This window comes from Triturus cristatus, chromosome 4_2, assembly GCF_964204655.1.
Source record: "Triturus cristatus chromosome 4_2, aTriCri1.1, whole genome shotgun sequence".
Classification (NCBI taxonomy): domain Eukaryota; kingdom Metazoa; phylum Chordata; class Amphibia; order Caudata; family Salamandridae; genus Triturus; species Triturus cristatus.
Window position 1 is genome coordinate 192,789,943 of NC_140586.1, and position 24,923 is coordinate 192,814,865.

At 45.4% G+C, this 24,923-nt stretch overlaps 1 protein-coding gene across 1 annotated transcript in view; it reads left to right on the forward strand.

The window, feature by feature from the left end:
- The window catches only part of SLC25A38 (solute carrier family 25 member 38), a 268,806-nt gene that overhangs the window by 166,816 nt on the left and 77,067 nt on the right, over positions 1-24,923 (forward strand). Inside the window, exon 6 of the mRNA XM_085601115.1 lies at positions 6,409-6,572. Coding sequence (XP_085457241.1) covers positions 6,409-6,572 — 164 coding nt within the window. The remainder of the gene's footprint in view (positions 1-6,408; positions 6,573-24,923) is intronic.

A 24,923-nucleotide genomic window follows, 5' to 3' on the forward strand; every position in this document is an offset into this window, starting at 1 on the left:
TCCTAGTAGTGGCCGTGCTCGCTCGCTGCGCGCCGGATGGGGGCTGCTCTGGAAAAATTTGCCAGGGCTGCTTTCAGTTCCCAGTCCGGCCCTGGCCATAAGGTCAAGGAAGTGCCTTTTGAAGGTCTCGTGTAAATCTGTTCAGTATTTCCTGAGAAAATAGCATTTAAAACCATATCAATATCTATACGCGTGCACCGTGCGCACACTGTGCGCGCACCCTGCCGTGCGCGAGCGCAATTCTGATTGGTTGTTAGATGTCAGTAAACATTCGAATCGGTCGAAATCAGGAAGTGGCGGCCGCCATTTTGTCTCTCACAGTCTGAGGCAGTGAAAAACAAAGGTGGAGAACGTGAAAAGGGGGCAGTGTGGACAGGTCCTGACCCCCTAGCCTATGTCAGGGGGTCACTGAAGGACCCCCAAGGGTGAAAAAAACATTTATTTGTTTGATGAAAAAGCGCGGGGGTGCACGCACAACGCTTCGTGGGCGCTCGGTGCGCAAAGCGCACCGAGTGCCTACAGCGCACGCACGGTGCGCGAAGTGCACCGCGCGTGCACGGTGAAAAACCTGAAAAAAAAAAAAATTATAAATACATAACTTAGCATTTAAAAAACCGTACAAATTCACTTAAAAAACCATAGGTTTCACACACGTTATAGTTAGGAATTAGCATATAAAAAACCTCGCAAATTCACTTAAAAAACCATTGGTTTCACACATGTTATAGTTAGCTGGACATTTCCCTCGTAAAAAACCAATGAAATTCCCCCGTTATAGTTAGTGCAGGCAACTATAACTCACACGACCGCAATCCTCTGCTGATGACGTCAGATATTACATCACTGATTACATTTGTCTTTCTGAAAAATAAATATTTGTAATATATGTATAACTAAAGATTAATGGAAGAAGACATGGGTAAATAGGTGTCTAAATACAGTGATGTAATATCTGACGTCATCAGCAGAGGATTGCGGTCGCGTGAGTTATAGTTGCCTGCACTAACTATAACGGGGGAATTTCATTGGTTTTTTACGAGGGAAATGTCCAGCTAACTACAACATGTGTGAAACCTATGGTTTTTAAAGTGAATATATATATATATATATATAGAAGGTAATCTTATGGATCAGGGTAGTATTAGGAGGCAAGGGTAATTTTTAGGGGCTTAGGGGTGGGTAGTGGTAAAGGAATGTAGGAGTAATTTTAGGGGTGGGTAGTGGTAAAGGAGGGCAAGGGTAAGTTTAGGATTTAGGGGTTGATGGTGACAAAGGAAGGTTAGGAGTAACGTAAAAAAGGAGGAATTTGGGGAAGATTCCCCCAAAAGAAAATACGTTTATTAAATTTAAGATTTAGTGGTGAGTAGCAGTAAAGGGAGATATGGGTTATTTTAGGGCTTACGGATAAATAGAGGTAAGGGAAAGATAGGATTAAATGTAAAAGGAGGAGATCCCCTCCCCAAATAGAAGATAATTCTATTAAATGTAAGCTCTAGATATGGGTAGTGATACAGTGAGTTTTAGGGTTTTGTGGCGGCTAGCTGTGAAGGTAGGTAATGAGTCAATAATAAAAAACGGCGGTTCAATTAAATCCTTTTTAGAAAACAGTTGAAAACTTGGTCGTTTCATCGATAAAGGTGGATTTAGCGGGTATAGCTGCTTATATAAAGTCTCCGAAGCAGTTGTCCTTTTTTTTAAAAAGTTTTGGTATACATTTGTTAACTCAATCAGTGCTTAATCTCAGCCTGTGGTTGCAGGTGGGGCCCACAGGTACTCACTTTTGGGTGCCATCAACTATTTTTCCACACAAGACTGATCCAGAACAAGAAATTAAATAGTCAAAAGAGGGAAAGAAGGAAGATGAGAAAGCGGGGAAAACAAGACGATAAGGAAAATGCCAGGATGGAAAACACCTACAAGAGTAAGATAAAGAAGCTGGGCATGTCTAGTGGTGAATTAAAGAGGCATGAGGTGATTGCACTGGCTGCAGACGTCTGAGCAAAACTCATTAGCCACACTATATTAACTATACCTCACCACTCTTCCATGCACTGTGTTCTCACAAATTATGCGATTTGCGAATTCATAAGTGTTGTTGTAAATGCTATGATATCAGATGGTCTAAGTCATGGGTACTCTCAAACTTTCTCTCGGGGGCCAAATTTACAGTGTGGTTTGTGGCTGAGGGCCGCACCCTGGGGTCATTGGGTGAGGGGGTGGGGCTAGAGCAACAAAAAAAACAGTAACAATGAGGTGGAACACATGCCCCTGCAGCGGACGCCTCCGTCCACTGAGCCACCTGACCCGGCATACATCTATACCTCTCTCTCTCTCTCTCTCTCTCTCTCTCTCTCTCTCTCTGTCTCTGTCTCTGTCTCTGTCTCTGTCTCTGTCTCTGTCTCTGTCTCTGTCTCTGTCTCTGTCTCTGTCTCTGTCTCTGTCTCTGTCTCTCCCTCTCTGTCTCTCTGTCTCTGTCTCTCCCTCCCTCTCTCTGTCTCTCCCTCTCTCCCCCTCTCCCTCTCTGTCTCTCCCTCTCTCTCCCTCTCCCTCTCTCTCCCTCTCCCTCTCTCTCCCTCTCTCTCCCTCTCTCTCCCTCTCCCTCTCTCTCCCTGTCTCTCTCCCTGTCTCTCCCTGTCTCTCCCTCTCCCTCTCCCTCTCTCTCCCTCTCCCTCTCTCCCTCTCCCTCCATCTGTCTCCCTCTCCCTCCCTCTCCCCCTGACTCCCTCCCTCTGCCTGCCTCCCTCCCTCCCTCTGCCTGCCTCCCTTCCTCTGTCTCCCTCTCTCTGTCTCCTTCTCTCTGTCTCCCTTTCTCTCTGTGTCCCTCCCACTCCCTGTCTCCCTCCCACTCCGTCTCCCTCCCTCTCTCCCTCTCGGTCTCCCTTTCCATCTCTGTCTCCTTCTCTGTCTCCCTTTCCATCTGTCTCTCTGCCTCTGTCTCCCTTTCCGTCTCTGTCTGTCTGTCTGTCCCTGTCCCTATCTAGCTCTGTGTGCCCCGTCTCTGTCTGTCTCCCTCCCTCTGTCTCCCTTTCTGTCTCTGTCTGCCCCGTCCCTGTCTCTGCCTCTATCTGTCTGTTTCTATCTGTGTTTCTGCCTCTTTCTGTCTCTGCCTCTATATGTCCCTGCCTCTTTCTTTGTCTCTCTCTACCTCTATCCGTCTCTGCCTCTGTCAGTCTGTCCCTGTCTCTATCTAGCTCTGTCTGCCCCTGACTCTGCCTCTATCTGACTCTGTCTCTATCTGTCTCTGCCTCTATCTGTTTCTGTCTCTATCAGTTAGTCTGTTTCTGTCTCTCCCTACTGCTCTCTGTCACCTCACCTGACTCTCACACCCTGCTGTCCTCTGTCATTCTTTGTCACTTCCCCCCCCCCCCCCCCCCCCCACCCACCCATGTGTGGCAGCTGAGGCAGCTTCCCTTCGCGGGCGCACTCACAGCCCCACCCGAGTACTTCACAGGTGTTTAGGAGACCATTTGCATGATAACGAGGCTTTGTTGTATTTCACCTCTTCTCAGCGCCCCTGCAGCTCCACTCGGACTATCACTTGAATCGCCCGGCCCCCACAGAGCAGCGTCTGTGTTTGCTGACACTGTAAAAAAACAACAAAAAAACACCGGTATGATGTCTGCAAGGTTCGCGGGCCGCCAAGAAAGGCTTTCCGGGCCGCTGGCGTCCCGCAGGCCGTACTATAGTACCCGTGGTATAAGTGATGTATTATCAAAAGGTATAAGCAGTGCATATAGAAGGTACGAGTTATAGTTAATGTACAGTGCCTACCGAGTTCAGTGCTCTGTGTAGGGAGGTGTGTGTTATATTTATTTAAAGATGTTGCGTAAATTTTAAATTTACGGTGTACATAAAACTTAAGAATTCCTAATCTTTGTGTAGTTTGTCTGGTTTGTATACAAAAAATAAACAAAGTTATCGTATTTTAAAGGTTGTGCGTAATAATAAATTAAAGGTATAACTTTCGATTTTCTAATGTTTTTATTATTTAAGTTTAGTTTCTATAGAAAGAATAAATAAGGTTTCCGTAACTATAACTTAGGATAAAATCTTACTATAGATCTTTATTTCTTTCATACAGTTACTGAGGCCATACCAAACAAATAGATAAAAGTTTTGCTGTTTGAGATTCTGCTCATTATCACACTGTCCTGTTCACAACGTTTCTGGATAGCACTCCCTATGTTTCCTGTGTTTGTTCATGCAACTCTTTTTTTGTGAGACTTAAGGTTCTTGAGAGTTATATACATCACTTCAAATTGTGGTATTCTACTATATATTTTTAGGTCGAGCCTAAAGCTAGCGCTCATGCGCTGCGAGACTTGTGGTGGAGAAGCGAAAAGAAGCCCCGCCATATTTGCCATTGACTTATCATTGTCTGTGCTAAATGCTGGGTGCTGATTCGTAAATAGGCTTGTTAGTCCCTCCTTAGTACCGCCTCCTCTTTACCTCCCATGGCGACTGGCCCCTTTACTTCGGTTGTTACACAGTACGTTTTAGTTAGACTGTGAGCACTATTTTCTTTATTCAGTTCCGCTTACTGCAGGCACGATGTGCTTTGGTGCCTTCTTTACCCCCCTCCCTCCTGTTGTCCTGCCTTGTTTACCCATCCCCCCATCCCCCCACCCTCACTCCCGTTGTCCGTGATGTCAAAGTAAAGAAGTAGAAAATACAAATTCTATTTCTGTACTCTTGAAATCTCACAGTACTAGAGCTGTGTCCCAAGTGAAAATCCCACTCAATCACTCGGAAAATATAACATTCAACTAGCGATCATAAATATGCACTAACCTAAGGTTTTCCGTGTGTGGAGGGAGGGAACACTTCTCATACAATTTGCTATAGGATTTTTTATCAGCTGTTTATTGGATAAAGAAAGCTCACCATGTTGAGGATTGGCTGGGAAGCATGGTTAACATTTTATTGGCGGTCGGGTCAGGACCGAGACTTGGGATTGGGAGAAATCGCTTCTGTGCGAGAGCACGTGTTGCACTGTGTTTAGCTGCTAAACGTTCCCGCCGCATTCTGTAGTTGGGCGTGCTCCACCGGTACAAGTCCAGAGATGATGACTATTACTCAGTGACTGACTGTTCTGGTAGGCAATTCCATTTCCAGTCTCTGATTATTTCCATGGGCACCCTCTCCTACAGCACACGTGCTCTCCCTGCATACAGCCTATCCATCCAGCTGTCAAAAGCGCGGAAGTTACAGGAGAAATGTCGATAGTTAAAGGAGACTGCTGCCAAAAGTCCAGTACAACTGATATCAGGTTTTACTATTGTAGTTTTCTTGCGATGTGCTGAAATAACACATACGGAACATAAAAAGAAAACAAAACTTTAAAGATGCCACTTTCCACAATACTTGCACCTGACAATCGTGGTAGTCGCTCTTTAACTTCCGATCTGTATAGCTGAAGCGCGAGTGCCACATAAGTCTTGCATTTGTGAGAGTTTAAAGTATTGGAATTGTAAATGATAATGCCTTTTATTTTTGTTTAGAAAACCTGCAAGCGGTGCTCCGCATGCAGGTTTTCTCAACACATAAATAAAAGACGTCATTTACAATGTCAATAGCTGAAATTCGCGCAAATGCGAGACCTATTGCATTGCAAATGCTTGTTCTAACTGCAGTGATCTTTGTCAGTCTCACATGCTTAAATAATGTATGGCTATGATTGTTAAATAAATACATATGTTTTTTACAGCCTTAACAAAGTTGGGAGGACAAACCACATGTTGATATATTTCTTGTTAAAACGTGCCTTGGACTACATAACACAAACATTGTATCAGTGTTCCCATTAAACTGTCCATGCATAAGGAATGACTGTATAGCCGTTCCAGCTACATCTTTGGGTACCAAGATGCACTGATGGTAGAGCACCATTTAACTAATTGGTATTACTAGTATACAGTGTTCCTATATATGTTTAGGGTTTAGTTTAGGGCCTATGTGCAACCATATCCCATTTATTACCATTGTAATAATTTGTGGTGAATAGTTGTCTGTTGACAGTAATGAGATTCTGGTATCTTTAGGAATTGTGGCGGTGAAAAGTTGTCTCATTGATGTCTTAACAATTTATGGCTGTTGGGTGGTGAATCGTCGTCTGGATTTTGTCTGCAAGGTTTTGTGTTGCACGGCAGTATGGCAATTAATAGCTTTCTGAATTAATTCAATAATGAGGTGTTGGCATTGTTAGCATTGTTAGCATCATGGTGGTGAATTGTGTTCTGAATTAATTCTGAGGTGTGATGTGGACATTTTTAGTAGTATGGTGGTGATTGATGTGAAAAGTGGGATTTTTTCATCTGGCTGCAGAGTCACATTGTAAGTGGTTCCATGGTAATTATGAAATGCACTATGTGGTTTGTGAAGTGATCTTGGTGTTTTTCTGTGCTGCAGAGCAAGATCCAGCATTTGCACCCCTTGTGAATTTTGGATGCGGAATCCTGGCAGGTGTACTGGCATCTGTGGTGACACAGCCTGCTGATGTCATCAAGACACATATGCAGCTATCTCCTGAACACTACCGCTGGTCAGGCCAAGCCATTGCATTGATATTTAAGGTAATTTTGTTTAGAATTTGTATTTCCTTTGTTCTTGTTTGTATTGCTCTTTTGTTGTTCCGTTCAGTTCTTTGTATCTTGGCTTCTGACAAGAAGGGCAAACATGCACCTGCTCCCGAATTCCTTTAACTTACTTAGAAATCTAGCATTCTGGATTACCTACCCGACACAGGCATGATAAATAATGAATTAATTTTGGAAGTGCTGACAAATTATCTTTTTTAAACAATAGCTTGCCACTGCATCATCCTTCTTCCAGGTTATCATTCTTACTGTGGTGAAGTTGCCACCTCGCTGTCCAAAGCCCAAAAATAAAACCTTGTGGGGTTTTGCTGTTAGGCACCTCTTGGCCCCCACACTTAAACGAGGTGAGATAACCATAACATCCTATTTTGCTGAACAGTAAATCACCCTCTCAGCCATTTTTAAAAGCTTTTTTAGCTTGTGTTCTCTGTGTTTCTCCTACCTACTGAAGTTAAAGGGAAAACCAGTCCAGTAAGTTAATGAATTTAAGCAACAACCTTCAGCTGTGGCACATTATTCACATGGGGTTGCTTCCAGAGTCAGAAGTAGAAAACTCACAACCACCTGAAAAACATGTTACTGAAATAATTGTGCACAGGTTAATTTAGGGTTGGCTTGTGCCTCACCCTGACCAGGTTTATGGTTGCTGTTTGACCAGGGCTTCACACCCCAATCAACCAACAACCCAATTTCTTACAGCCAGGTTAAACACTGCACTCACAGGCTGCAGTGGCAGGCCGGAGACCTGTTTGAAGGGCTACTTAAGTGGGTGTCTCGATCAGTGCTGTAGGGCCACTAGTAGCATTTAATTTACAGGCTCTGGGCACAGGAGGTACAAGGTTGCTAGAGACTTATAATTAAATTAAATATGCCAACTGGATATAAGCCAATTCTACCATGTTGTAAGAAGAGCGCACAATCACATTAGTACTGATCAACAGTGGGAAAGTGCACAGAATCCTAAAGGCAGCAAAAAGCAAAGTAAGCAAACAGGATGGTTGAATGCAAAAGTTTGGGGGTAAACCACACCAAGGATGCCAGGTCCAACACGCCCCCCCCCCTCCTCTGAAAGTGGGGAGAACTGCCCATCCCCTTGGGAGTTCTCTTCACTCAGCTGGCACTTACTTGCCTTGATATTCATGTCTGCAGCACTTCTCTGAGGTGGCACTGGTGGTCCTCCCAGCTAGAACTAGTGACCGCAATGTCAACCACATGGGTGGCACTGAAGTTCTCCAGCCCTGCTAGGACCTGGATGACCAACATTTGGATGGTGGCAGGGGCATTCTTAAACCCAAGGGGCATCACCTGGAACTGGAAGTGCCCCTTGGGGGGGGTAGAGAACCCATATCTCTCTTCACAACCCTTGGTTAAGGTAATTTGCCAGTACCCAGAATTTAATCGTGCTGAGGAACTTGGCAGCTCCTAACCGATCTATGAGGGTGATGGTGTGTGTGTCAGACTTGGTGACAGTATTGAGCCATTGGTACTCCACACAGAATTTAAATTCTGCAGTATTACCTGGAGGAGCAGCTTTGGGGACCAATACCACTGGGCTGGACTAAGAGCTGTTTGAGGGCTCAATAACCCTTAACTGCAGCATCTTGAAGACCCCCTCCTCCTCAATGCTTGCTTTCCCCTTATCAGACAAACTGCAGATTTTAGTCTTCACAGGCATGCATTCCCCAGTGTCAATATCATGGGTGCACCATGTAGTCAGTCCTGGAGTAAGGGAGAAGAGTAGGTGAGCTGCCCCAACAATTGGTGACAGTCTGTGTTGTTTTAGTGTCAGAGTAGGGGTGAGGCTGACACCCTCAATTGACCCATCCTTTTCCTTGGAAGAAAGGAGGTTGGGGAGACATCCACTCTCCTCTTCCAACCCATCATCTGTAAACAGAAACAGTTACTTCAGACCTCTAGTAGTGGGGTTTGAGGCAACTGACGTTCCCAACCCTTAGAGGGTTCCTGAGAGTCTTGAGGTCCACCAAGTAGGTGACCTCACTCTTGCACTCTTTCACCTCATGGGGCGCCGACCATCAGTCTTGCAGAGTCCTCAGTTCCACAGGCTCCATCACCCACACTTTTTGGCAAGGCTGAAACTTGATCAGAGTGGCCTTCTGGTCATACCACCATTTCAGGACCTCCTGGCTGGCTTCTAGAGTGTCTTTGTGTTTCTTACAGAAGCGCTTCATTTGGGTACAGATGCCAGCATGTAGCTGACCACATCCTGAAGGGCCTTCCTGGGAGCTTGCTTCCAGCTCTCCTCTTCCAGACTGAAAGGTTCTCTCACAGGGCACCCATACAGAAGCTCAAAGGTGCTGAAGCCAACCCCCTTCTGTGGTACCTCCCTGTATGCCAGCAAAAGGCATGGCAGGAGGATGTTCCACTTCTGCCTCAGGGGCTGTGACCAGGTCATGATCATACCTTTTATGGTTTTATTGAACCTTTCAACAAGCCTGTTTGTTTGTGGGTGGTAAGGAGAACTTGTAGGTAACCCGGCACTCCTTCCAGTGGATTTCATGTATGCCGACATGAAGTTGGTACTACGGTCAGATACCACCTCCTTGGGGAACGCAAAGCCCCACTCTGCTCCAGTTTAGGAAAGACCTCAAGACCTGGCTCTTCAGATGACCCCATCGGAGCTGCACAATCTCCACCCCCCTCCCTATTACCTTGAGACCCTAATGGGTGAGCAGTGCACTTTATAAACCCCTGATTGATGGATGGTTTGGTTGGCCACAGTGGGTGTTGTCACTGATCTCTGGTATAGCCTCTGGGTACCGGCTGGCATTGTCCGCCAAGACCAGGGTTAATCTGTTGCCAAGGACTGTCTTGAAGTCCAGAGACCCAACAGTGTCAATGTGCAAGTTCAAAGGATGTGCCAACGCCAAGACTGGCTGCAGAGGAGCCTTGTGCTTCCCTCTTAACTTGCCACTGGCATGGCAGGTAGGGCATGACCTGCAAAACGCATCCGAGGCCTTTCTCATCCGAGATCAGTGAAAGTGGGTGACAAGCCTTTCAGAGGTCTTGTCTCCCCTAGATGACCTGCCACTGGTATGTCATGAGCCAGCTCAAGTAGGAAGACCATGTAACACTGGGGGACCTCCAGCACACGTGTTGCACCAGGTTCAGGAGCCTTAGGCTCACTATACAGGAAACCATTCTCCTAGTATATTATGGGATCACCACAGGTGTTGCCTGCTACTTGGGCCTCTTCCAGGCTTCATGTCCTCTTGATGACTACCCTCTCGGGTGGCCATGAACCATGTGGTCAGGCAGTCCCACACAGGAACCTCTATCATCTCCAAATGCGACTTGAGCTCCACCTCCTTCCAGATGGTTTGCTCTAGGTCACTGCCAAGCAGACAATCCAGAGGCATGGATGGGCTCACAGCTACCCTCAAGGAACCCCCCCCTCCCCCAAAGGAACCAGAGCCACTGGTTAGTGACTCGTAGTTGTTGGCTGCAACAATTTGGCGGAAATGCATTAGGGACTTCCTGCTCTGAGGTCACCAGATGATATCTGACAGTTGTCATGCTGGTTCTAGTGACTCTCAGAGCCTCCATCCTCTGCCAATTGATGGTGACCCATGGCCTGTATTTCTTAGTATTACTAGGCATGTCAGTTCTCTGCACCATCTCTCTGTCACCCAGGAAATCTAGGATAACATCTGCATTCTTCTCAACATTATCTGGGGCAATCTCTTCTCCAAGCGCTACCCTAACCAACCCCGGTAACTGCCTACCAGTGGGGGGCTGTGCTTGCGTGGGACCCTTGGCATCCCCTGTTGTAGTGCCCAAACTGTTGACAATCACAACACTTAGGGAGTGCTTTCTCTGATGACTTGCTGTCAGAGAACCATTTCTTCTTCTGCTGCTCATGTGGGATTGGGAGTCCTGAACCTTAGAGCTAGGTTAGGGTGCTTTAGAACACTCCCTGTTTTTATGTTTGTCTCCCCCTCCATCTTCTGGTGGGGACCCTGCCCACCCCTGTGGTGATCCCCACAGATACCTTCTTGTGGACCCTGGTGCTGATCCAACGGCCTGCCTCTTTAACAAGCTCCCTGGGGTCGGTGACCTTACTTTCAGTAAGGCGCTGGCTGATCTGGGAAACAAAGACTGGACATATGCTCTCTTGCAATCAAATTGTACAGCCTTTGATACTCCTTTACTTCACTTCCCTTCACCCAACCATCCAGTGCCTTGTAATAAGGAGTCCTCACAATCCACTCATGACTGTTGGGCAGTTTCTGACTGTCCCTAAACTTCTACCTGTTCTTCTCTGGGGTGAGGCCATATTGTTTGACAAAGGTTTCTTGCATTGGGGTATGCCTCATCCTGTCCCCCTTCTCTAGGGCCAACAGGACATCCCTCCTCTCGCTAGGTATATGTTCCCAAAGACTAGCGCCTGATTTGACCTCAGGGATCCTATGCATTTGTTATGTTATGTTATTTGTATTTATAAAGCGCACAGATGCCACAGCCAAGTGGCGTCCCGGCGCTATAGAAGATCGGGTAACATAACAGCAGACACGTGGTAACCAGCCGCGACCATTAAGCCGAAGGAAACAAAAATGTTTTCACAGCCTTTCTGAAAGGCAACAACTCAGGAATAGAGCGAATACTAACAGGCAGTGTGTTCCAGAGGCTTACTGCCAGAACACCAAATGAGCGGCTGCCCACTCTAGCTTTTTTGAAACGAGGGACATTAGCCAGAAATTGACCCGTTGATCGTAATGCTCTAGCAGGGGTGTAATAAGAGATGGTCTGAGCTAAAATAGGAGGAGAAGCAAACTTCAAAATTTTAAAAACCAGGCACAATGCTTTGAACTTTATCCTCTGCCGAACGGGCAGCCAATGAAGGTCCAAAATGGAACGCCTAACTGAACAGAACTTGGGCAAACCGACCAACATTCTGGCAGCCGCATTTTGCACACGCTGAAGGCGTGTAAGCTCTGCTTGGTTGGTGCCCAATAGAAGTGCACTTGCGTAATCCAATCTGGAAAGAATCATTGCTTGGACTATAAGTTGCCTAGTGGAGGCATCGAAAAATTTGAAGATGGGCCTAAGACTTTGAAGGGCACCAAAACAGGTACCAGCGACCTTTTTTGTATGAGGGGTAAATGATAGATTGGCATCAAGCCAGACCCCGAGGTTCTTTACCTGTGTCACCGGGATAGGGGCTTGGCCAAGCTCTGATGGCCACCATCCGTCTCCCCAAAGATGAGCCTCTTTGCCCAAGACTAAAACTTCAGTTTTAGTAGCATTAAGTTGGAGACGGTTGTCCGTCATCCAGCTTGCCACCTCCTTAAGGGCCCTCTGAAAATTGGAGGCATCCAACGCAGTATTCCCGTTTAGTGCAACCGCTAACTGGGTGTCATCAGCGTAGGACACCATAGTTAGGCCCCATTTATTGGCGACCACCGTCAGTGGTTGCACATACAAGTTGAATAGGGTCGGGCTAAGTGCCAAACCCTGCGGAACTCCTTGGGAGATGTGGCGGGGAGTAGACGCATAGGGAGGTGTGAACACTTTAAAAGTGCGCTCAGCCAAAAATGAGCGAAACCATTCTAGAGCTGTACCCTCCACTCCGGCTTCTCTTAACCGTTGAAGCAAAATCGGGTGGGAGACAGTATCGAAGGCGGCACTAAGATCCAAAAGGATCAGTGCCGCCGTCTGTCCAGAGTCTAGCATCCTCCGCAGGTGCTCAACCATAGCCAACAGAGCTGTCTCCGTGCTATGGCCTGCTCGAAAGCCATCCGGGAGGGATGAAGAATGCCTGTATTTAGAAGGTGACCAGATAAAATATTATTGGCATGAGCCTCAGCAATCTTAGAAATCCATGGAAGCAGAGAAATGGGCCGATAATGTTCTGGTTTTGTTGGATCTAAAGTAGACTTTTTTAACATCGGCATAACCATGGCTTGCTTCCATTTTATGGGTACCGTCCCAGATGTAAAAGATAACCTGATGAGATTATGAAGAAGCGGGAAACAGATCTCGGCAGATTCCCTAAATTGTGCAGGTCTCATAGGGTCCGCCGGAGAACCCGATTTAACTTTCACAACTAAGGATTCAAACTCTTCCTGAGATGGCCCGGGAAGCACTAACAATGGACTGGGAATGACATGCATAAATCCTACATTGTTATTAGATGTGATAGGAGAGGGAAAAGATCTGTAGATCGCGTCCACTTTCTCCACAAAAAAAGATGCTAACTCTTCACAGTGGGCCAGAGAGCCATTCCCCATCACTGCGGTTTTCATATTGGTCAAATCTTTAAAAACCTTAAAGATTAGTTTAGTTGGGTTAGCACTGTTCTTAAATTCTAGGGAATAAAAAGAGGCTCGTGCTTTACAGATAGCTCGGTGATACAGTTTAATGCTGGCCTGATATTCCTGTTTAAGGATAGGATCGTATGCCTTGCGCCAAGCTCTTTCTGCCCTTTTACAGGCGACCTTAAGGAGCCTAAGGGAGTCATCATACCATGGGCTTGAATGGCCCGGCCGGATCTTACTCCAACCCGCTGGTATTAAGGTGTCTAATGCTTGGGTCAACCACTCGCAAAAGTGGTCATACCCAGAGGCGACATCTGTAGGGTGTTCCGGAGGATGTTGTAACAGAAGCTGGTGGAAATCTTCCAGATTCATATTCCTCCAAGGACGTTTAAAAACGGCGGGTGTAGTACTTTTAAAAGGGGAGATATTCGGAGTGATCCGAATTTCGACCAGGTAGTGGTCTGTCCAAACCATAGGTTTAGGCGGCAGTACTTTCACATTATCCAGATTCGTCAGAAAGGGGTCCAGCATGTGACCCCCTACGTGGGTCTGACAATTAATTTGCTGATATAATCGTAGCGCCTCAAGATCTGCAAGAAAACTACTCACCACAGAGGATTGAGGAACATCCATGTGGAGATTAAGATCACCTATTATACTAAAATTTGCTGATCTAAGGGCTAGAGAGGAGACCACCTCTGGAAGAGCAGTTCGAAAGGCATCATCAGGACCGGGGGGGTCTGTAGATAACCAGACCAGAAAAGGTAAATTGAGGGGTCATCGAGATTGCGAAGTGGGCGCTTTCGCAACCCGCTATACCTATGGCATTCCATGAGCAAGGATAACATGTCTTAACCACGGCCGCAATCCCGCCACCTCTCGAATTACGATGTAAGGTGTACATAGTATAATCCGTAGGTAAGGCAAGATTTATCGCCGCCGCGGCGTTGTCATGTAGCCAAGTTTCCGTTAAGAAAAATATATCTGGTCTTTCATTTGTAAGTAGAGTAAAGACATCTAAATAATGGCAGACCAACGATCTCACATTCAGATGACATATTTTAAAAGTAGTTTGCCGGTGAGAGACCGCAGAACGGTCTGCTATATTAAAAACATTTGGTAGGGGCTGTAAGGCAGGCTAATTTGCAGAATTTCCTCGTGCTTCAAACCATTTATCCATGTGGTCCCTCACAACAAAGTCAGGCACCAGACCCCTGGGGATGTGGGCCCTCCTGTCTCCAAAGGGCACTGTAGACGTGCTGCCACCATCACTGCTGGACTCTGTTGGTCTAGCCTTGATATCCAGCTCTTTAATGCTCCTCTCATGAGCCAACTGCTCCAGAGTGATTCTCTCCCCCATGGCCAGTTTCCTTTCCTCCATGGCCGGTTTCTTCTCTTCCATTCTCAAGTGGGCCGTCTGCAGCTTGATGTCTCTCTCCTGTCTCCTTTCTGCTAGCTTCTGTGGGGGCCGGCTGTGGAAGGCATACTGCTTCCTTCTCTGGCAGGGGACTCCACTTCAGGGGTCAAGTAATTCCCCTCAACTGCAGTTGGCACCACAGGAAGGTCTTTTCCAGGACCTTCTATCCCATCATCCTTTCCTATGGCTTCAACCATTGACTGGTGAGCTTCCATACAGGTCCTCATTGCCTTTTGGAACTTCACCTTTCAGGTTGGTGCTCTTGGCTTGGTGGTGCTCTCCTTGCAGAACTACTGACCTAGGCCACAGTATAGGTATCCATATTGGCCATCTCGAACTCCATTCTTGTAGGTGTGTCAAACACCACAGTCAGGGAGAAAAGGAAAAAGCAAAAAGGCCAATAAAGGAGAATTTAAAATTCAAATTGGTTTCAGATATGGGATGGTGGTGTACACCCATGTAAGAAATTGGGTTGTTGGTTGACTAGGGTGTGAGCCCTGGTCAAGAAGCAGCCACAATCCTGGTCAGGGTAAGGGACAAGCCAACCCTAAATCAACCCGTGCTCAACCCTCTGGTTGCTTGGCACAGAGCAGTCAGGTTTAACTTGGAGGCAATGTATTAAGTATTTGTGCAACACTTAAAACAGTAATAAAGTGAAAACACCACACAAAAAGGATCCCACACCAGTATGAAAAATAGAACTTTCATTAATAAATAAAACAAGACCAAAATGACAAAATCCAATCACTAGTACGAGAGATAAGCAATTTTCAGTGAGAATAGCACCCAAAAGCCCAAGTGCCAACTGTGGATATCTGTTCGTGCTGGACAAGGACAAAGTCACAAGCTCAGACAAACCCCGATGGAGTGTGGGATGGTTACAGGGACCCAGTTAGGCCCACTGAACAGAGTACCGTAAATCCTGGTTTTCAGAGTGTTGCGAGGATACGTGTCGAAGATGCGCTGCGCAGGTGAATTGATGCATCTGTTCCAAGGAGCTGCGATGCAGAGTCTGTTGTCGAGGCTGCTGTAGAGAGATGAAAAGGCCTGTTCCAAGGATCCATTGCACTGCGGCGGTTCTGAAGGAGAGTGAGGGTTGCGGTTGTGATACGGGTCTTTACGATGGGTCCAGTCCACACAGCAGAAGCGTTACATCAGTTTTGATCAGGGATGCGCCGCACAGGAGAGGAGATAAGTTGGTTCTGCTGGATTCACTGAGTCTGGCAAGCACTTTATACCAATTTTCAAGGGCCAGGACTGGGGTGGCACCACTTGGCAGGGTACACTCACGAATGACAGAGTCTAGGTGCAAAGTTGTGGAAAGCCTGTTATTTCCCCGAGTCTTCAGATCAGAAGGCCAACCAACTAGCCCTTGGAGTCCCTCTGGGTTCTTGGTTCAAGAGATGCAGTTCCTGTCCTCCTTATCCAGGCAAGAGGACAGAAGGTCAGCACAGCAGGGTAGTAGTTCCTTCAGAGCAGCAGTCCAGCAGAGTGGCAGTCCTTTCATCAGCAGAGGCAGTCCTTCTTCCTGGTAGAGTTTCCACAGGTCAAGAAGTGTACTGAAATGGTGGTGTCTTCGGATATATATATATATATATATATATTACCTACTGGCGGTCGCCAGTAGGTAGTTATAGTTAGGACCCTGTTTCCATAGGAAATCTGCAACATTCTATTTGGAATAACTTTGGCGCCGGTCGACGAATCCTCGCGAAATTTTCAAAATAGGTGGGGCGCTATGCTCCGCTCCTACCCTAAAAGTCTCGGGGGGATTCGTCAAGCGGGGGCTGAGAAAAAAGGGGGGTCCCAAAACGCGTTTTTCCCATGCATTTTTCCATAGGACCTTTAGACACAGCTACAGCCCGAACAGCTGAACAGAGTTACTTGAAATTTGGCAGAGAGGTAGTCCTCAGGTCAAGGAAGTGCCTTTTGTAGGTCTGGTGTAAATCTGTTCAGTAGTTCCTGAGAAAATAGCATTTAAATCAATATATATATCTGTGGCAGCTTACGGTGCGCTTACCGTGCGCTTACGGTAAGCTTACCGTATGCGTACGGTGACGTGCGCTAGCGCGATTCTGATTGGCTGTTAGATCTTAGTAAACATTCGAATCGGTCGAAACCAGGAAGCGGCGGCCGCCATTTTCTCTCTCGCACTCTGAGGGGGGGAGGAAAAACAAAGGGAAAAAACATATAAACGAGCTGTTTAGACTGCTCCTAACCACCTAGCCTTGATGAAGGTGTCCCCAAAGAACCCCCAAGGCCAAAAAGTCAATATTTATTTTTTCAAAAAATTGGCGATTACGCTTACCGTACGCGTACGGTAAAAAATATTTAAAAAAAAAAAATTAACAATACTCTCCCCACCCCGTGTGCAAATGGTGGCCGAAGTTACCATTTGTGCATGGCATATGTAAGCAATTAAAATGTAAAAGTTTACCTTGCACAACGAAGCGCGTAATATGCCCTCCATGTGCGCACGGTGCGCGAAGCGCATCGTGTGTACATGGCCCATCCAGCGTAACGTGGGCACGCGGTGCGCGTAGTGAACCGCGTGCCCACCGTGCGTGCACGGCACGAACTGCGTAAAGTGGGCGCGCGCGGTGCACGAAGCGCACCGTGCGCGCACGGAACGAACTGCGTTAAGTGGGCGCGCACGCCACGAATGGCGTAAAGTAACTTAGCATTTAAAAAACCGTACAAATTCACTGAAAAAAACCATAGGTTTCACACACGTTATAGTTAGGAATTAGCATTTAAAAAACCTTGCAAATTCACTGAAAAAACCATAGGTTTCACACATGTTATAGTTAGCTGGACATTTTACTGATAAAAAACCTATGAAATTCCCCCGTTATAGTTAGTGCAGGCAACTATAACTCACGCGACCGCAATCCTCTGCTGATGACATATGTGTCTTTATGAAAAAAAAATATTTGTAATATATGTATAGCTAAAATTTAATGGAAGAAGACATGGGCAAATAAGTGTCTAAATACAGTATTAGCATCAGCAGAGGATTGCGGTCGCGTGAGTTATAGTTGCCTGCACTAACTATAACGGGGGAATTTCATAGGTTTTTTATCAGTAAAATGTCCAGCTCACTATAACATGTGTGAAACCTATGGTTTTTTCAGTGAATATATATATATATATATATTACCTACTGGCGGTCGCCAGTAGGTAGTTATAGTTAGGACCACGTTTCCATAGGAAATCCGCAACATTCTATTTTGAATAACTTTGGCGCCGGTCGACGAATCCTTGCGAATTTTTCAAAATAGGTGGGGCGCTACGCTCCGCTCCTACCCTGAAAGTCTCGGGGGGGATTCGTCAAGCGGGGGCTGAGATAAAAGGGGGGTCCCAAAACGCGTTTTTCCCATGCATTTTTCCATAGGACCTTTAGACACAGCTACAGCCCGAACGGCTGAACAGAATTACTTGAAATTTGGCAGAGAGGTAGTCCTCAGGTCAAGGAAGTGCCTTTTGTAGGTTTGGTGTAAATCTGTTCAGTAGATTCTGAGAAAATAGCCTTTAAATCAATATATATATCTGAGCCAGCTTACGGTGCGCTTACGGTGCGCTTACCGTACGCGTACGGTGGCGTGCGCGAGCGCGATTCTGATTGGCCCTTAGATCTTAGTAAACATTCGAATCGGTCGAAACCAGGAAGCGGCGGCCGCCATTTTCTCTCTCGCACTCTGAGGGGGAGCTAATAAACAAATGCCAAAAACATATAAAGGGGCTGTTTAGACAGCGCCCATGCACATAACCATGTTAGTTGAGTCTTCAAAGATCCCCCAAGGCAAAAAACGGTAATTTTTTATTTTTCGAAAATTTCGCCGATTACGCTTACCGTACGCTTACCGTACGATACGGTAAAAAATGATAAAAAAAAAACCCCACTCTCTCCACCCCGTGTGCAAATGGTGGCCGAAGGCCACCATTTGTGCATGGCATATAAGAGCACAGCATTTCCCCAAAAAATTTCAACAGATTACCTATCACAAGGAAGCGCATAATATGTCCTCCATGTGCGCACGGTGCGCGAAGCGCATCATGCGTACATGGCCCATCTGCTCACTGTGCGCGCACGGTGCGTGAAGCGCACCGTGCGCCCACGGAACGAACTGCGTTAAGTGGGCGCGCACGCCACAAATGGCGTAAAGTAACTTAGCATTTAAAAAAACGTACAAATTCACTGAAAAAACCATAGGTTTCACACACGTTATAGTTAGGAATTAGCATTTAAAAAACCTTGCAAATTCACTGAAAAAACCATAGGTTTCACACATGTTATAGTTAGCGGAAATTTTACTGATAAAAAACCAATGAAATTCCCCCGTTATAGTTAGTGCAGGAAACTATAACTCACGCGACCGCAATCTTCTGCTGATGACATATGTGTCTTTATGAAAACAAAATATTTGTAATATATGTATAGCTAGAAATTTATGGAAGAAAACATGGGCAAATAAGTGTCTAAATACAGTATTAGCATCAGCAGAGGATTGCGGTCGCGTGAGTTATAGTTTCCTGCACTAACTATAACGGGGGAATTTCATTGGTTTTTTATCAGTAAAATTTCCGCTAACTATAACATGTGTGAAACCTATGGTTTTTTCAGTGAATATATATATATACACATATGTAGGCTAGTTGGACATTTCACTCAAAGAAAACCAGAGAAATTCAGCCGTTTTTGTTAGTTCAGCTAACTATAACGTGTGCCCGTGCAATGCACTGCTGATGACGTCACATATTACATCATTCATGACATGGTCAGTGACATCAATCTTGACATCACTGATGACATCTCAAATGACATCACTGATGTCATCATCCAGTGACTGTGTGTTTCTGTGAAGTTTAAATATGTTTTATATATATATATTTGCCATGGTGTATTGAAGAATGAGTGGGTGTATGAGTGTGTGAATGGATGATTTAGTAGGTGTGTGACTGTCTTTATAAGTCAGTGTTTAAACATGTCTTACTGAATGCATGAGTTAGTGACTAAACTGTGTGAATGTCTGTACCAGTCTGTCAGTTGGTGTGTAAGTGGCTGCATGGGTTGGTGAGTAGCTAGATGAGTGTCTATATGGGTTATTGTTTGGTTGTCTGAGTATCTGTATGGGTGCCTGAGTGTCTGTGTTGGTGGGTGGGGTGTGTGTGACTCTCTGCATAGATGTGTGCATGAGTGATTCACTGGGTGTATGGGTCCAAGAGTACATCTGTGATGAACTGTATGGATGGGTGAGTGTGTGTACGGGGGTGTGTTGGTGAGTGAATGGATGTCTCAGTGGTACATGTGTGAGTAGCTACATATGTAGAAGGCAGTATATGTGAGTGTTGGAATATATAAACGACTATATGTGAGAGCGAGTGATTGTGAGAGTGGCTGTATGCATGAGTGTATGCTTGTATCAGTGATTGTATAAGAGAGTAAGTATGTGTTAGTATCTGTATGAATAAGTGAGGTGTGTATAACTGTATAGGTGAGTAAATGGGAGTGTGATTGATTCTTTGCATGACTGACTAGGTGTGTGTGTAATAGGGGTGGGCGGAATTTGCGAAATCCACTTTCGCAAATTATCGCGAAAATGTTAAAAATTATCGCAAACACGCGAAAATTTCTCGAAGATGCGGAAGGTTTTTTCCTGCATGTTCGCGAGATTTTCTGCATGGTTGCGGCTCGCCAACTTACCCATGTGGTTGCTCGCAGGCGCGGCCATCTTGTTATCAGTTGTCTCGAGGTGCATGATCGCAAGAATGAAGACGTGATCGTGCGACTCATGACATCACTGCGGGCGCGAACTGTCGCGAGACAGCGCAAATGTCTAAAAACAATACAACATCTCATGGAGAACGCGACCGGATCAAGAAAACCTGTCGGCGAACGCAGGGATTCAGGTAAGGCAATCGCGCGCGCGAGAATGTATTATTTTACAGCGCGAGCAAGAAACAAATTATCGCCAAGCTGCAGAATGGGGAAATTTTGACATTTTCGCGCTCTCCGCGGAATGCGAAAATGTCAAATTATCGCAATTTCCGCGAACGGAACGAAATTTTCGCCGAGGCCTAGTGTGTAAGTCTATGGATGTGTGACAGTGTGTGAGTGTCTGTATAGGTGTATGAGTGCAAATGATAGTGCTGTGTTGAAGAGTGATTGCATGTATGAGTGAATGAGTGGATGTGTGTGTAGACCTAGGATTCAGTGAGTGGGAATGTAGTAACTGGTATTGGTGTGTCTATGGTTTCAAAAATAGTAGTCTGTATCAGTGGGCGTATCAAAGGTTATATTAGGGTGTGAGGAGGTGTATCAGATTATCACGTGGATGATGTCATCGGGGATGTGATTTGAGATGTCATCAGTGATGTCACTGACCATGTCATGAATGATGTAATATGTGACGTCATCAGCAGTGCATTGCGGGGTTTCGTACGAGTGAAATGTCCAACTAACTATAACGTTCTTGAAACCTGTGGTGTTTTCAGTGAATATATTACCTACTGGCGGTCGCCAGTAGGTAGTTATAGTTAGGACCCTGTTTCCATAGGAAATCCGCAACATTCTATTTTGAATAACTTTGGCGCCGGTCGACGAATCCTCGCGAACTTCTCAAAATAGGTGGGGCGCTACGCTCCGCTCCTACCCTGAAAGTCTCGGGGGGATTCGTCAAGCGGGGGCTGAGATAAAAGGGGGGTCCCAAAACGCGTTTTTCCCATGCATTTTTCCATAGGACCTTTAGACAGGGCTACAGCCCGAACGGCTGAACAGAATTACTAGAAATTTGGCAGAGAGGTAGTCCTCAGGTCAAGGAAGTGCCTTTTGTAGGTTTGGTGTAAATCTGTTCAGTAGATTCTGAGAAAATAGCCTTTAAATCAATATATATATCTGAGCCAGCTTACGGTACGCTTACCGTAAGCTTACCGTACGCGTACGGTGGCGTGCGCGAGCGCGATTCTGATTGGCTGTTACATCTAAGTAAACATTCGAATCGGTCGAAACCAGGAAGCGGCGGCCGCCATTTTCTCTCTCGCACTCTGAGGGGGGGGCTGTAAACAAAGGCAAAAAACATATAAAGGGGCTGTTTAGACAGCGCCCATGCACATAGCCATGTTAGTTGAGTCCTCAAAGATCCCCCAAGGCCAAAAACGGTAAATTTTTATTTTTTGAAAATTTCGCCGATTACGCTTACCGTACGCGTACGGTGCGCTTACGCTAAAAATTTTAATAAAAAAAAAAAAAACACTCTCTGTGCATGGCATATTATTGTCATCACTTACAAATTAAATTTAACAGATTACCTATCACAAGGAAGCGCATAATATGTCCTCCATGTGCGCACAGTGCGTAACGTGGGCACGCGGTGCGCGTAGCGCACTGCGTGCCCACCTTGCGTGTACGGCACTAACTGCGTAAAGTGGGCGCGCGGTGCGCGAAGCGCACCGTGCGCGCACGGAACGAACTGCGTTAAGTGGGCGTGCACGCCACGAATGGCGTAAAGTAACTTAGCATTTAAAAAACCGTACAAATTCACTGAAAAAACCATAGGTTTCACACACGTTATAGTTAGGAATTAGCATTTAAAAAACCTTGCAAATTCACTGAAAAAACCATAGGTTTCAGACATGTTATAGTTAGCGGAAATTTTACTGATAAAAAACCAATGAAATTCCCCCGTTATAGTTAGTGCAGGCAACTATAACTCACGCGACCGCAATCTTCTGCTGATGACATATGTGTCTTTATGAAAAAAAAATATTTGTAGTATATGTATAGCTAAAAATGTATGGAAGAAGACATGGGCAAATAAGTGTCTAAATACAGTATTAGCATCAGCAGAGGATTGCGGTCGCGTGAGTTATAGTTGCCTGCACTAACTATAACGGGGGAATTTCATTGGTTTTTTATCAGTAAAATTTCCGCTAACTATAACATGTCTGAAACCTATGGTTTTTTCAGTGAATTTGCAAGGTTTTTTAAATGCTAATTCCTAACTATAACGTGTGTGAAACCTATGGTTTTTTCAGTGAATATATATATATATATATTACCTACTGGCGGTCGCCAGTAGGTAGTAATAGTTAGGACCACGTTTCCATAGGAAATCCGCAACATTCTATTTTGAATAACTTTTGCGCCGGTCGACGAATCCTCGCGAATTTTTCAAAATAGGTGGGGCGCTACGCTCCGCTCCTACCCTGAAAGTCTCGGGGGGATTCGTCAAGCGGGGGCTGAGATAAAAGGGGGGTCCCAAAACGTGTTTTTCCCATGCATTTTTCCATAGGACCTTTAGACACAGCTACAGCCCGAACGGCTGAACAGAATTACTTGAAATTTGGCAGAGAGGTAGTCCTCAGGTCAAGGAAGTGCCTTTTGTAGGTTTGGTGTAAATCTGTTCAGTAGATTCTGAGAAAATAGCCTTTAAATCAATATATATATCTGAGCCAGCTTACGGTGCGCTTACAGTGCGCTTACCGTACGCGTACGGTGACGTGCGCGAGCGCGATTCTGATTGGCTCTTAGATCTTAGTAAACATTCGATTCGGCCGAAACCAGGAAGCGGCGGCTGCCATTTTCTCTCTCGCACTCTGAGTGGGGCAGCATAAATGAAGCCCAAAAATGTGTAAAGGGGCAGTTTATTGAGATAATATTCACCCAGCAGTGATATACGGGCCCCCAAACAACCCCCAAGGCCAAAAAATTTATTTCTTTTTTTTCGAAAAATCGCCGATTACGCTTACCGTACGCGTACGGTAAAAATTGGTTTAAAAAAAAAAAATTATCCACACTCTCCCCACCCCAAGTGCAAATGGTGCCCTAAGGGCACCATTTGTGCATGGCATATCAAACAAATGAAAATAATAAACAAAACATTTCACAACGATGCGCATAATATGTCCCCCATGTGCGCACAGTGCGCGAAGCGCGTCGTGCGTACATGACCCATCCCGCATAATGTGGGCACGCGGTGCGCACAGTGCACCGCGTGACCACCGTGCGTGCATGGCACTAACTGTGTAAAGTGGCCGCGCGGTGCGCGAGGCGCACCGCGTGCTAACTGTGCGCGCACGGTGCGCGAAGCGCACCCTGCGCGCACGGAACGAACTGCGTTAACTGGGCGCGCACGCCACGAATGGCGTAAAGTAAGTTAGCATTTAAAAAAACGTACAAATTCACTGAAAAAACCATAGGTTTCACACACGTTATAGTTAGGAATTAGCATTTAAAAAACCTTGCAAATTCACTGAAAAAACCATAGGTTTCACACATGTTATAGTTAGCTGTACATTTTACTGATAAAAAACCAATGAAATTCCCCCGTTATAGTTACTGTAGGCAACTATAACTCACGCGACCGTAATCCTCTGCTGATGACATGTGTCTTTATGAAAAAAAAATATTTGTAATATATGTATAGCTAAAATTTAATGGAAGAAGACATGGGCAAATAAGTGTCTAAATACAGTATTAGCATCAGCAGAGGATTACGGTCGCGTGAGTTATAGTTGCCTACAGTAACTATAACGGGGGAATTTCATTGGTTTTTTATCAGTAAAATGTACAGCTAACTATAACATGTGTGAAACCTATGGTTTTTTCAGTGAATTTGCAAGGTTTTTTAAATGCTAATTCCTAACTATAACGTGTGTGAAACCTATGGTTTTTTCAGTGAATATATATATATATATATATATATATATACAGTTGTGCCTTTGAAGTGGATAGAATCTTCTAGAGGCATGCCTTTGACGTGCACAGTTGCCCTGCCTTCAGACTAACTACAGTATGCAGCTCATTGTGTGAAGACAGGAGACAATCTAGTCAAGTAAAAGTAGGGATGGACCCAGCACCTCCCTCCCACCCTGCTAGTGATAGCCTATCCAGGTACATATAAGCTCCCCATTGTGTGCAGCTGTGTAGGAGAAATGTACAAAGCCCAACCATCATCTACACCCAGGCATGTGACCGGGAGACATGCTGCAGGCACCAAATGGCTAAGGCAGGAAAATGCCAACTCACTAAAAGTGGGATTTTTCAGAATTGTATAATTTAAAATCCGACTTCAGCAGAAGTTAAAATTGTTCATTGCTGTTCCAAAGGCACAAAACATGAACTGGTCACTTGTTCCTGTTTGGAAATTTCAGCTTATTACATGTAATAAAGTAACTCCAATATTATCCTGTGGGAGAGGTAGGCATGCAGTTTTTCACTATCAGGACATATACAACTTAAGAGTACATGGCCAACGTTTTAATATACACATCACACTGCCCTCTGGGCTGTCCAGAGCCTACCCTAGGAGTGTCGTATATGTATTAAAAAGGAAGCTTTACGCCTGGCAAACAGTTTATTTTGCCAGGTTGGAATGGCAGATAATAACTGCTCACACAGGCTGTAATGGTAGGATTGACACATGTTTAATGTGCTACTTAAGTGTGTGGCACAATCCGTGCTTGTCAGGCCCAGTTCCTTGGAAGCATTACTTTCAAGATGCCCTCCTTCTGGCAGCACTAACTCTTCTTTAATAGAGAATTGTTATTACATGTCACACAAGAAAATGCTAGTTGTTTCCACTAAGAGAGCAAAGTCCAGAATTACAGTTCCTTATGTTAAATAACACAAACTTC